This window comes from Piliocolobus tephrosceles, chromosome 10 (genome assembly GCF_002776525.5).
Source record: "Piliocolobus tephrosceles isolate RC106 chromosome 10, ASM277652v3, whole genome shotgun sequence".
Taxonomy (NCBI): domain Eukaryota; kingdom Metazoa; phylum Chordata; class Mammalia; order Primates; family Cercopithecidae; genus Piliocolobus; species Piliocolobus tephrosceles.
Window position 1 is genome coordinate 68,063,215 of NC_045443.1, and position 12,960 is coordinate 68,076,174.

General features: G+C 39.2%; 1 protein-coding gene across 2 annotated transcripts in view; it reads right to left on the minus strand.

The window, feature by feature from the left end:
• Positions 1-12,960, minus strand: part of PTPRR (protein tyrosine phosphatase receptor type R) — a 292,728-nt gene that overhangs the window by 139,487 nt on the left and 140,281 nt on the right. The window contains exon 1 of one of the 2 annotated variants that reach the window (XM_023226531.2): positions 9,822-9,926. The exons of the other annotated variant lie outside the window; for it this stretch is intronic. Within the exon in view, the coding sequence (XP_023082299.1) occupies positions 9,822-9,842 (21 nt within the window). The 5' untranslated portion in view covers positions 9,843-9,926. Of the gene's footprint in view, positions 1-9,821; positions 9,927-12,960 lie in introns of those variants that run through there. 2 annotated transcript variants of the gene reach the window in all.

Below are 12,960 nucleotides of genomic sequence, written 5' to 3' on the forward strand. Positions count from 1 at the left end.
TAGAGCCTATTTCAGTAATATTTTCTATTATACATTTGAATGATTTTTGATCTAAATCTTTTGGTCTCATCTTCAAAGACACTAATTATGCAATTATATATTCTTCATGTTTCTATCTCAGCACATTATTTTATGCACTTATTTTCTCTATATTCTTTGTCTTTCTATCTCAGCACATTTTATGTGCTTATTTTCTCTAAACGTTTGTATGTTTTTATTCAGCTAAAATTCTTTCAAGTCTGCACTCTATGTCCTTATATTTTTTCAGCAGAATCTTTCCTATTTCTTTTGTTTTAAATGTGATTTCAATTTCTCTAATTTTTTTTTTTTTTTTTTTTTACTACAGTCATTTATCTTCTGAATTCTGACAATTTATTCTTTGTGATTGTTGTAGACAAGATATGGACTGTCTTGATTGTATCCGATGGGAGATGACACAAAAGTTGTGTTTATAGTTTCTTGGTCTTTTGCATTCATGTTTGTTTTTGTTTGCTTTTTAGACGGAGTTTTCACTCTTGTTGCCTAGGCTGAAGTGCAGTGGCGCAATCTCGGCTCACTGCAACCTCCACCTCCCAGGTTCAAGTGATTCTTCTGCCTCAGCCTCCTGAGTAGCTAGGATTACAGGCATGTGCCACCACACCCAGCTAATTTTGTTTTTTTTTTCGTATTTTTAGTAGAGACAGGGTTTCACTACATTGGCCGGGCTGGTCTCGAACTCCTGACCTCAGGTGATCCGCCCATCTTGGCCTCCCAAAGTGCTGGGTGTACAGGTGTCAGCCACCATGCCTGACCTTCCATTCATTTTTAAGTCTTTTTTTTTCTTTCAGGAGTTCAGCTTCTGTTTCTCTCTTAAAATCCTGCAATAACTTTCTATCCTGTTTAGAGTTAAATTCCATCATGTGGGCTCACAAGGCCGTGCTTTATCTGACTCCTAGTAGCTGTGAGCTTCATCTCATAGACCTTTTTCAAGCCACTCGGTCCTTTTTCCAGTTCCTATGCTCATTTTCCCCTTATGGGCTTGGCGTGCACCTGCCTGCTGCCTGGGGAAGTGTTCACCATTACTGGGTGGGGGCTCCTTCTGGTTGTTCAGCTCTGTCTTAACATCACTTCCTCAGAGAGGCCTTCCCAGCCTGACCACTCTCTATTAGATCACCTTGCTTTCTTTTCCTCATAGCATTTAATACTAGCTAACAGTTTCTTGTTTACTTTATTGTATAATCTTACTTTACAAAAATCTGGGCTCCATTGGTGTGGGGCCTTGTTAGTCTAGTTCTCTGCTGTCTCCTCAAGACCCGAAACAGTGCCTGGCACACAGTAGGTATTTAATAAATCCTTGTGAGATGAAGGGACACATGAATCATGATAACCAACACTGTAGTTATCAAGTGAAAGAATCTGAGTTATATGATAGGCTTGGAAGGGGTAACAAACCCAGGCCTCATGCTTGAGGAAGGTATGTTCAATTTAGTTTACCTGTAATACTGAATCATTAAAAAACACAAATTTAGCACAATTTGTGTATGATTTAGAATTAGCATGTCTCTGACACTTTGACTACGATAACATTTAAGAGGGAGCAAAATCAAAAGTTAGTCTCATCAACTTTTTGAAACTCACTTTTTTTTCTTTTTCTTTTCTTTTTTTTTGAGATGGAGTCTCGCTCTGTCACCCAGGCTAGAGTGCAGTGGTGCAATCTTGGCTCATTGCAAACTCCGCCTCCTGGGTTCAAGTGATTTTCCTGCCTCAGCCTCCCAAGTAGCTGGGACTGCAGGTGCCCACCATCACACCCAGCTAATTTTTGTATTTTTAGTTGAGACAGGGTTTCACCATGTTGGCCAGGATGGTCTTGATGTCTTGACCTCATGATCCACCTGCCTTGGCCTCCCACAGTGCTGGGATTATGGGCGTGAGCCACCGTGCCCAGCTGAAACTCACTTTTAGTAGGCAATATCAATATATATTTTCTGCTATATTGATTGTACATGAAATTCAAATGTATCCAGTGTTAGTGCCCATTTCTTGCTAATTTGAGTTTTAAAATTTACCTAATTATATAAGTTAATGCATATGATAGAACATTTAGAAAACATAACGAATTAGAAAAGAGAAATAAGTATTATTTATTTTGGGATAATCATGTATCCCATCACCCTGGGATAAGGTTGTGGTATTTTTAGTGTTCGTTTTTTTTTTTCTGATACACAGGTTATGTCATATAATGTATATATGTATATATGCATATACCCACATATATCATACAAATATTTATCCATTTTCACATGATGCTATAGCTACTACATTTCTATGGCTTTCCACTTTCCATTATATTGGGAGGAAACACTTTATTACCCAGTCCTGATGTTTTATTCTGTGTGGTAGCAGTTTTAATATAATAATATTCCTGGATTCTTCCTCTTGTCAGTCTCCCTAGGAGAGGGAAAGTGACTTGTGTAATTGGTGCATTTGGAATAAGATAGTAGGGCATGTGTAGCTCTGTGCTTTCCTTTAGGGTTCTGGCTGCCTGTAAAGACCGTATAATCTGGTCTGTTCTTTGCAAATGGTAAAGTAAGCCCAAAGCCATTGTCCCTGCAGGGGAGTGCTGCGGTTTACCATTGCTGCCTGTGACTGGTGAGAAAATTTGCTTGAAGGAGATGCAGTCATAAAAGAATATCACTTTCATACTTTGAAGTCACAAATTCAGCAGCTCTGTCAGCAATAGAATTGACATTTTGATCTCCGTAGGCCCAATTCCTCTGTCTTTTTCAGGCAGGAGGGAGAGCTGTTATGTCTTGGTCCACTAAAACACCAATACATGGCACCAAAAAGTCAGACAAAAAAAATGGGCTCTACAACTTTACAACTTTTCTTGCTAGGTGGCCTTATTTCAGCACAGATATCTATGCCTGTAGACAGGTCAGAGAAACATCATGGTAAATGGTGTTATGGAAGTCAGGAGTAGAGAGTTTCCAAAAGAGGTTTCTCAACAGAGCCAGATACTGCTGGAGGTTAAGGAAAATGTGAAAAGAAAAAGGCTGTCTGATGTGTTAATGAGTAGGTAATTGGAAGCCTTTAAGTCCTGATTCTCAAAATGTGATTCAAGGTGCGTCGGGAGGCCATGTGATCCTCACTGCAACTCACATGAAAAGTGCAAGTTCCTTGTGCAGCCATACAGGTGCATTCTATACAACTGCAGACTTTTTTATGCCAAAGGGTTACTGAGTGAGTTTGTAAGGGTTGGTACAATTTGGTCTTAGTAAACTAAAATTAGTATGTTGTTAGTATGTTGACCCTTTTAAGAGGTGAAGGAGTGAGGTATAATGAAGAAATAGGCAGGACACCCAGACTAATCTTGGTCAGAACGAAAGGGTAAAGATAGGATGGGAAACAGAGAGAATACATTTTTTCCCCATAGTTTTAAATAACTATGACCTTTATACTACAGCAATAGTGTCTTAGATGACTTACTCTTCCTTCTTAAGCTCCCCATATTACTGATGAGCTACCCCTTTTAACACATGAAATAACAATACTAACAGTATTGGTAAGAATAATACGTTGAGACATTTCATAAACAGTTGCAATACCAACTTCATGAGTTTTTCATATCTTTGCTCAGTTGTTATGATCAATTGATAAGCTAATTAAAACAATTCACAAAAGAGCTAAATGGGTATTGATAGAGAGTGAGAAAAGATACCTAAATTTCTTGTTTATAAAGGGTAAGACCTTGTGGACAAAGACAATATTCAGGAGCTTCTTGAATTTTGTGCTCACACATTTAAAAGTGCTTGCCTGTTTTCTAAACTGCTAGGGAGCCTGAGCACAGCTTAACAAAAATAAATGTGTTTGTGTGTTTAGATGTCGCAGGTAGGTGAGCAAATACCAATCAAAAACTGCCAAAGTATCAAATAATAGTTAAGATAGGGGTTAGTAAGGCAGACTTGGGTTCAAACCTGGGTTGAGTGGCCTTGGTCAAATTTCTTCTTAGTAGAAGAAAATGAGGCTCACTTTCTTCACCTGACACATGCATCCTTTTCATAGTCTTTAATGTGGACCCTACATGAGCTATTGATAGGGGATCTTTGGGGTGTCGATTTTCTGGCCAGAAACCTCTGTGGCTGGTGGCACCTTTGCCCAAGTTCTTGTTCTGCATTCAGGAAGAATGAGGTATGCAGACAAGTGAAGGGTGAACAAGACAAAGATGAGCTTTATTAAGTGTTAGAACAGCTCAAAGCAGACCCACAGTTGATAGCTTTTCTCTGTAGGCTGGTCATCTGTGGAGTGTTCAGCTCTCAGCAGAGAGGAGGCCCTGGAGAGGGTAGCTCCTCTCTGCTACTGGTCGTCCAGACATCTACTGCTGTCAACAGAGAGGAGGCCCTGGAAAGGATTGTTCCTCTCTGCAGCTGGTAGTCCCATCTCTCCAGATCTCTGAAACTCTCAGTAGAGAGGGTAGCTCCTCTCTGTAGCTGATTGTTCAGTCCTCTCCTACTTTCAGCAGAGAGGATAGCTCCTGTCTGCAGCTGATTGTCCCCTCTCCCTCTTCATCTCTCCACCCTCTGCCTGCTCTGGCTGAGGCCTTTATGGGCCTCAGAGGGTGGGGAAGTGCATGCTAATTGGTTCATAGGCAGCCATGGGTGGGCCCAGGAAAAAGCACCATGAGCTCCTGCTCTGGGTCTGCAGGACTGGCAGCCCCGGCCCCCAGGCTTTACTGGGGACCTGCCATTTTCTGCCCAGGAGGCTGCCTCCCATGGCCATCCATGGTGCCCAGGCTGCTGGCACCAAGAGACACCTGCAGGTCAGCACCCAGCTGCCCCCAGTCCCCCTTTAGTTTCCCCTCTTTTTGGCACCCAAAGTCTGGAGGGTGTAAGGCTGTGGGGGGCTGACACGTCAGCACTGCCCTAAGCCTGTGCACACAGCTTGGGCTGTGACAGAGCCTGGGCTCAGCCCCAACCCTGCTCCCAGATGAGAGCAGGTGCCCAGAGTAGGGAGAAGTCAGGCAGCAGAAACAGGCACTCCAGCCTGCAAGGGTAAGAATGCAGGGATGCCTGGGTCTGCAATCCCGGTTTGGGTGGCTGCAGCTGGGGGCAGAGGAAGCGGGTTCCTGCTTGCCCAGTGAAGCAGGAGGCCTAGATCCGCAGCCCTGACTTGGGCAGCTGCAGCCTTGCCCAGGAGGGCGGGGCTTCTGCCTACTCCCGGCTCCTGAGAGCACAGGGGTGCCCAGGTTGCAGCGGTGGCCTGGACACCTGCAGTTGCACCTGGGAAGCTCCCACTTGCCAACTTGGAAGTGGCAGGGCTCTCGTTTATGCCGGCTCCGTAGGCTCCATGGAGCAGGGTACCTGGCCACGCCCCCTGGCAGCCTGAGGCGGGGGCTCCAGGTCCTTGCTGGGCCTGCGCTAGTGGCGGTGCTGGATGGATGCTGCCGAGAGCTCTACCTGTCTCTCGGAGCTCCGCCTGTGGCCCGGAAGCTCAGGGGCTAGCCAGAGCTCCCCCTTGCCCCAGCACAACCCAGTCCCGCCCCAGTGGGCGGTCCCTAGGGCAGCGGGCTGCTGTTGGGGGGGTCTGTCTGCCTCCTCCCGATACCCTCCCTGCAGCGGTCCAGGCGTGATGGCAGCCGCTGCACCAGATGGCCACCACTGACGTCACTATTAGCTATAAAACAGCTAGAAGTGGCAGATAAAAGGTAACAGTAAACTAGGCTTGAAGATATGTGTTTCCTACACATCAATGTTGACAATGATTAGCTTAGTGACTGCTTTGAATATTCAGTACAAGGGGAAGTGAAGGAACAACTTTGTTGATGAAATGAAGATCTTGAACATAGTAACCAGAATAGTAATAATATCAACATTAAAAAGTGGCCTGATTGGATTTGCAGTGTTTACAGTTACTGATTATTACGCTTGTCAAGGAGCTTTCACCAAAAGTCAATCAGAAACTCTAGGCCCCAGGAAAAAGCAACGGTCAAAACAATTTGGTTTTGCTGAAATGCTATCATTTGTTTCTGGAGAGAATATATATATTCGAGGTTGAAGGTCAAAACGACACATTTTAAGAACAGTTATTTGAGTTCAGTATCTCTGCTTCCATTCACTCTACACCCTGCCCCTTCACATTACAGCTTCTGTGAACATGCAACTCAAATCCTAAATCGTGTAGAAGACTCTTTAAAGACATTGAATTAAATTAATATTCATCTTTCTTTTCATTTTTACCACTACAAATTAAATATTAATATTGAAACAAAGCCAAATTTAATGATTTAGAATAGAATCCTGTATCCTACTCATTTGAAATGCTTTTTATAACCTAGTTTTTCCTTCATTTCATTAATCTCTGTCATCTATTTTAATATTACCTCTTAATTAGTGTCCCCTTTCACATCCCCTAATAACATTCTTGTGATAAAAACTTTTCTTTCACCTGCAAAGACCTAAAATTTAGAAATTAAATGAAGAACTTTTGTACATTGTTCTGGAAATTTTAAATTCTATACAATTTTGAATAAGCCCCCATCCTTATAAGCTGTTTTTAAAAATTATGAAATGGTGAAGGTCTCCACTCTTCCAAGTACAAATTCACTGGAGGAGATGAAGCTTCCATAAAATATAAAATAATACTCTGTATACTTTTTATGATAGTATCATTTCTATGCTTTCTGACTTCATGTCCATTTATGCTTGTAAAAATATTTTTATAAAAGTTACAGACAGGTCTATGGATGAAATAGAAGAAAACAGATTTAATGCAAAGTTCTTTAGAGACAGGAGAAAAATCACGATTTAACCACAAATAGATATTATCCTGGGTACAGTAAACAAACATAATAGCGAGTTACTTGCTTTTAACAGAGTATTCAATTCTCATTATTATATGTTTGAGTCAACAGAACTTTCCACCTTCCACTCCCCTGATTATGTTTTCAATCTTTTATTGGGATGTTATTTTTCCCAGTTATTCTTGTTCCTTGTTCTCTTTCAGCCTCCCCTCAGTTATTACTCCCCTCCCCTTCCTTCAGTATGTCATGCTGATGGCAGAACCCAGGAGCCAAAGCTTGAGTTGAAAATGACTGGAATCAGGGTCAGGCAGAAACCCTGTGTGGACAAAAGCTCAACACTCAGGCAAATGTCTGAAAAACGAGGTCAGACAAATTCAGGTTTCTACATCCAGCACCATCAAAATAACAAAACTCTAATCATCACAGCCCCGACTTCTTCATTCATGGAGCTTTTCTGAAAGGACAGAGAAGACTTTTCACTACACTGTTCAGTAAGAATTGAGACCAAGATTACTTCGAAGTGACATTTAGGGATGCTTAGAAGTAGATATACATGGGCAAAATAATAATCCTTCAGCCTCCAAGAACTTTGCATTCTAGTCATAAACTGATACTGTCCTGAGTCATTGAATATATAAATACTACTTTTTTTTTAAATTAAGAAATTAACAATTCTTACAGGTCATTGGAGCTTTATTTCAGATGTGGGTGAAATAAGGAGATGGCTACCTTTTATGTGCTTATATTCAATCAACAGGAATAGATTCTTTTGGGACTTTCAGCTGATCACATGCAAAAGCTTAAGCTCTGAAGGGGCACAGAGACCACACAAGCTCTGAAACATCAGTCTGATTACAAGGGTAGTTTGAAGTCTAATGCTCCGTGGAAGGGTGTTATACATTTACTTTTATTTTTATTCCCTCCATGAAGTAGTTTATGTTTCACTTCAATGGCTGTAATAGGATTCTGTGTTTTCACCCTTCCGGTGAACTACACAATTCTCCAAGAAACACAGTAAAATGAAATGAGGTTTATTGGCATGTGCTTTTAAGATGCAAATAAAAACTCTGATTTAATGTCCTTCAACTTTTATTCCTAGTAATCTTGATTTTTTCTGTCACAGGGGGAATTAATAATTTTCTGCATAGTTAAAATGAATAAAGGCAGAGTGTGGAATAAGTTTTAGCTAGTGTTTTTGTGGTCCTTTCAACTGAAGAAGGATATGGCAAAATAACAACAAGCATATAATTTTCCACAATGTATTATTTTAGTGATTAGCACCTTGAGAACCATCTCATTTCTAGAAAAGAAAGATTCTGAGTGATGTTGTCTGAAGCATAACTTTGAAGCACAACATGACTCTGCCTATTTCATCCTGTTATTACTTCTCAATTACCACAGTAAGAGTCTTTTCTTTTCTTTTAGGAAGATTGGGGTCATGGTATTTATTAGGATTGCACTATGTCTGATCTAATTATTAAATTGTTAGAAGTGCATACGTTGATCAGAAAAACAAGGGAGACTATTTATAGCTTATTCCTTTTTGGGACAGCTAAATATAGAAATGGCTAATTTGATACAACAGAATCCAGCATCAATTATCAACTGAGTAATTTGCAATAGCAATTTTAAAAATTAACTTGAAGACTATGAATGCTGTAAGGCAAGATATTTTGGTGTACAAAGCTAAGAAGCCACATCTTCTTTAAAGCTTGATTTCTTTTAAATGATAGATTTAAACAGGTTAGTCCTCCTCATATTAAAAACTATATATAAAACAAACATTGAAAGAAAATCACTAAAAACTTTCCTTTCCCTTTAGTCTGAAATCTTGCTGCTAAGCCCTAAATCCTGCTTGGAAATTCTTGCCAAGCCATAATTTGGCATTATTACCTGCTCATGTCTCACACCAGAGATGTACTTAAAAAAAAAATCAAATCTGGCAGCCCTTTATTTTGTGGGAAACAGAGCTTGACTTCTTGAATCAAATAATTTATTTGGGCCATCTTGATGACTGTTTTCTGCAATATTGAATCAGACAGAAAGTTAATCCAATTTTGTTATTAAGATGGATGTAAACACCAGATGCATTATTTTTTGACATTGTGATTCATCATCAAGGACCACAGATAAAATTAAAATTATCTATAACTTTGTACCAACAGCAGAATCATTATATTGTTTTTAAATATTCAAACTAAATTCTTATTCTTAATCTTTGTTGTCCGGAACTGTGTACAATGCCTAGAACACAGTGGAAACTAAATACATACTTTTTGAAATAAACAAGTGAAATAAACATTGTGCGAGGTTTTTCACCTGAGGATAGCACTTTCTATACAGATTAACTAATAAATTTATACATCATTTTTAATAAGAGCCATATTTAAGTCAACGTTAGAGTAAGGTTCTTGGTTTACTGATGAAAAACAACAAAGCTGAGTTCCCTAGCTGGGAATTTAAGCTGATGATGTCTCATAGCACTGACTTTCACTCACTGGACCCCACATGCGATTATAACAGAAGCTACTGACTAGTGTTTTAGTGAAGTCTGCACACAAACACAGGGTACCCGGGATGTCAATATTATAAAAATGTATAGATTTAGTGAATTAACCCATTGTAACCCTCTCTCAATTTTCGTTTCTAGTTGTAGTCATCTTTTCCCTGATGTCAGTGTGGGAACCACACTAAACAAAACAAAGAAAATATCTGCTCCACTCAAGGTCCTTTACGAACTCTTGAGTTCTGTTCAAGTGAACATACTTGTAATTCTACTGTCCTTAGGATGATTATGAATTTTACAAGAAACTCCTTATGATTGTGGTAGGATCTTTATTAAGATATTTTGAATGGTTGCATAGCATTTTCTTTTAATTTCAGACTTTTAGGCTAAAGATATTTCCCTAGATATCACAGAGGTTCTATGCTGACTCATTTATCTACATCTACATGAACAGATATAGACATAAATCTTAACATTTACCCTTCTAAGCTCTCAACATTATACCAAGGACCCTCTGCCTGCCATGAGAGATTATCTTACCTGTTTGGAAACTGACTGCATGTTGTGATGAAGTTGGCTTCCATTTGTACTGTTCTTTGTGTTATTTCTTCACCATAGCAAGCAGGACTAATTGTAAAGCTTTCTAAGCTTGTGTGCTGAGATGAAGCCTCATTTAGTCACCTGGAGGTAACCGCCTGGTACTATTTCTAGAGACACTGCGGATCCCAGGTTTACTGTAGCAGCCTGTGCTTGCCCAAGAGATATCCCAGGTGCTTGCTGTTTCAACAGTTTACTAGAATAAAAATTCATGGGGATTTTTTTTTCCATGGGAATTAGCAAAACTGTAAGATGAGAACTTTATGGGCTGTGGACAAGGTGTGTTGCATGAGGAATGTTTTTACCTTCCTGACTTAAAAAATATTAAATGCTCATAAGCTATTTTCATAATAAGCACAAATTTCTTTTCAAGGTTCCACTATTTCCACCAAAGTTTTCTTACTTGGTGCTAGGGGCTTTACAGATATCTTATTTTAGCAGTCAGCATGACTTAGAAACAAGGATTATTATTAATTTTTATATTGATGGGCAAATTAAAGGGACTCAATCAGAGGCAAAGTAACGAATCTGGGATTCAAATACTGGTTGGTCTGATTCTAAAACTGATGATTTTTTTTTCTCACCATACCATATGCATACCATTACAATTGAACCCAGAGGGATTTCAGATAACTGTTGTAATTATTATTATTAGAGAAATATTTGGTCTAAAAAATAGATGGCAAGAAAAAATTAAGACATTATCGCCGTCTTTTAGAAGCTAATAGTCTGATAGAAAAAGGGTAGTTGAAACAGTAGGAATTCCATGAATTATGGACTCAAGTTATATGGCATAACTCTAGCAAGGTTGCAATAAAACTTAATCATTTATACATTACTGGGCACATGGAATTGATTTTAAGGCAATAGGACAGTGTTAAGAGTCTTAAAAATGTTCATCATCTTTAATCCAGTAATTCCCCATCTGCAAATTTATCTTAAGAAAATGATCTCAATGAATAAAAAATAAGCAGGCACAAATATTGTCTTTGTGACATAACAGTAAAAAATCAGAAGCAACTTAAATGAACATCAACAGTAAAAAGGATAATGTTACATCAACAGTAAAAAGGATAATGTGACATCAACAGGATATAATTGTCTAATTCTTCCTCTCATTCCTGCATTAGTTCACCCTTTCTACTAGATCTTTCTAATTTATATTCAAATGTGTTATAATATTTCTCACATTAAAACAAAAGCCTAACAAATCCAAATATCCTGTTATCTGGCTACCGTTTCTTTTTGTTAATCTCAGTTTAAACAAAAGGTCTCAAAAGAGTTGCCCATATTTATTGTTTCTAATTCCTCTTTCCACCTCCCATTCTCCCTGTATCAGCTCCTGTTAAACTAAACCAGGATTGCTACATCCAATGTTCAATCCTTAATCTTCCTCCTGTTGACTTTCTTCCTTTACACAAATGATTCCTTCCTCTGCCCTGATACCGTTTCCTGCCTAGGCTTCCAGGGTGCCACATTTTCTTAGTTTTGCTTCTCATTGGCCATTCCTTTTCAAGTTTCCTTTGCTTATTTGCCCTCATCTTCCTCACCTCTATACAATGGATAGCCCAATGCTCAATTCTTATTCTCTTCTTTTCCTCTATAGTCTCAAATTAAGCAGGATCTCTCCCTTAGAACTCAGGACTCATGCATACAGTTGCATCCCTGACATACCTCCTTAGATAACTAACTGGATCTTGTCCACACTGAACTCCTGATTCCTACTCTACTCACCTCTACCCTGCATCTGTTCCTCTGTCAATTCTCTTCCTTTCCATAACTAACAACTTCAATTTTTCCTGAGCTCAGGTTAAAAAACCAGCCATTGCAGGAGGCAGAGGTTGCAGTGAGCCGAGATCACACCACTGCACTCCAGCCTAGGTGACAGAGGGAGACTCCATCTCAAAAACAAAAAACAAAAAACAAAAACAAAAACAAACCAGCCATCATTCTTGTCTCCCTTCTTTCTCTCACCCTCCAGAGTTGGTAAAACCAGTTAGCATTAACTATGAACAATATTCAGAACAAGACCATTTCTACCACCTCCACATCTATCATGGGCCAAAGCCACTGCCAAAGCAGGTCTCCCTGCTTCCACTCTGCCTTTTATAGTTTATTTTCTGCAAAAACCTGGAGTAATTTTTGAAACCATAAATTAGATCATGCCAGTACTTTAAAAAAAAAAAAAAAAAAAAACCCTCTGAAGGCTTCTAACTCATTCAGAATAAAATTAGAATCTGACATGGTCCTATTTGATCTCTCTAATAGCACCCCCCCATCTTCCACCACTCTTCCTCGTCTTCCACTTCATTTATTCTAGTTTCCTTGCTGCTTTCCAAACACACCAAGCCCCCGACAGCCTCAGAGCCTTTTTAAACTGTCTCACTGTTAGAAATCCTCTCCCTGAGATATCTGCAGGGCTCACTCCCTCCCTTCATTCAGGTCTCTACTGAAACATTACCTTTTCAGAGATGCCTCTGCTAATCAGACTTTTTTAGAATACCACCTTTCCTGTCACCGTCTGCCTCCTTATCTTGCTTTATTTTTTTTTTCCTTAGCACTTCTCATCATTGATGTGTTATATTCTGTTCCTATTAGAAGGTATGCTTTAAAAGAGCAAGGATTTTGGCTGTTTGGCTTACTGATGATCCACAGAGCCTAGATAATGCTTGGCTTATGGCAGAAGCTCAATAAATATCTTTTGGATGAATGAATAAAGGTCTATAATATTAGATAAAATAAACATAATGCAAATATATGTATATGGTAATTACAACTATTTAAATCTGTTAGTCTATAAGATGTAATGGTTTTGTAAGCTCCAAAAAATGCAAAATAGTTGTGGGTGATGGAATTTGAATAAAATATTTTGTTGAGCCAATTTCAGATATTTTTAAAATACAAAATTACCACGTATATCTGGAAAATGATGGCAGTTGACCGTTACAGAGAATGCAGTGGTTATTTTTGAGAAATGACTTGCTTCAACCACATATCTCAGAGGCAAAAAACCACAGTGATTTCAGAGTTAATACCACTCTCCACATTTGGACATCATTTCCCATTAAGTACAGCACACCAG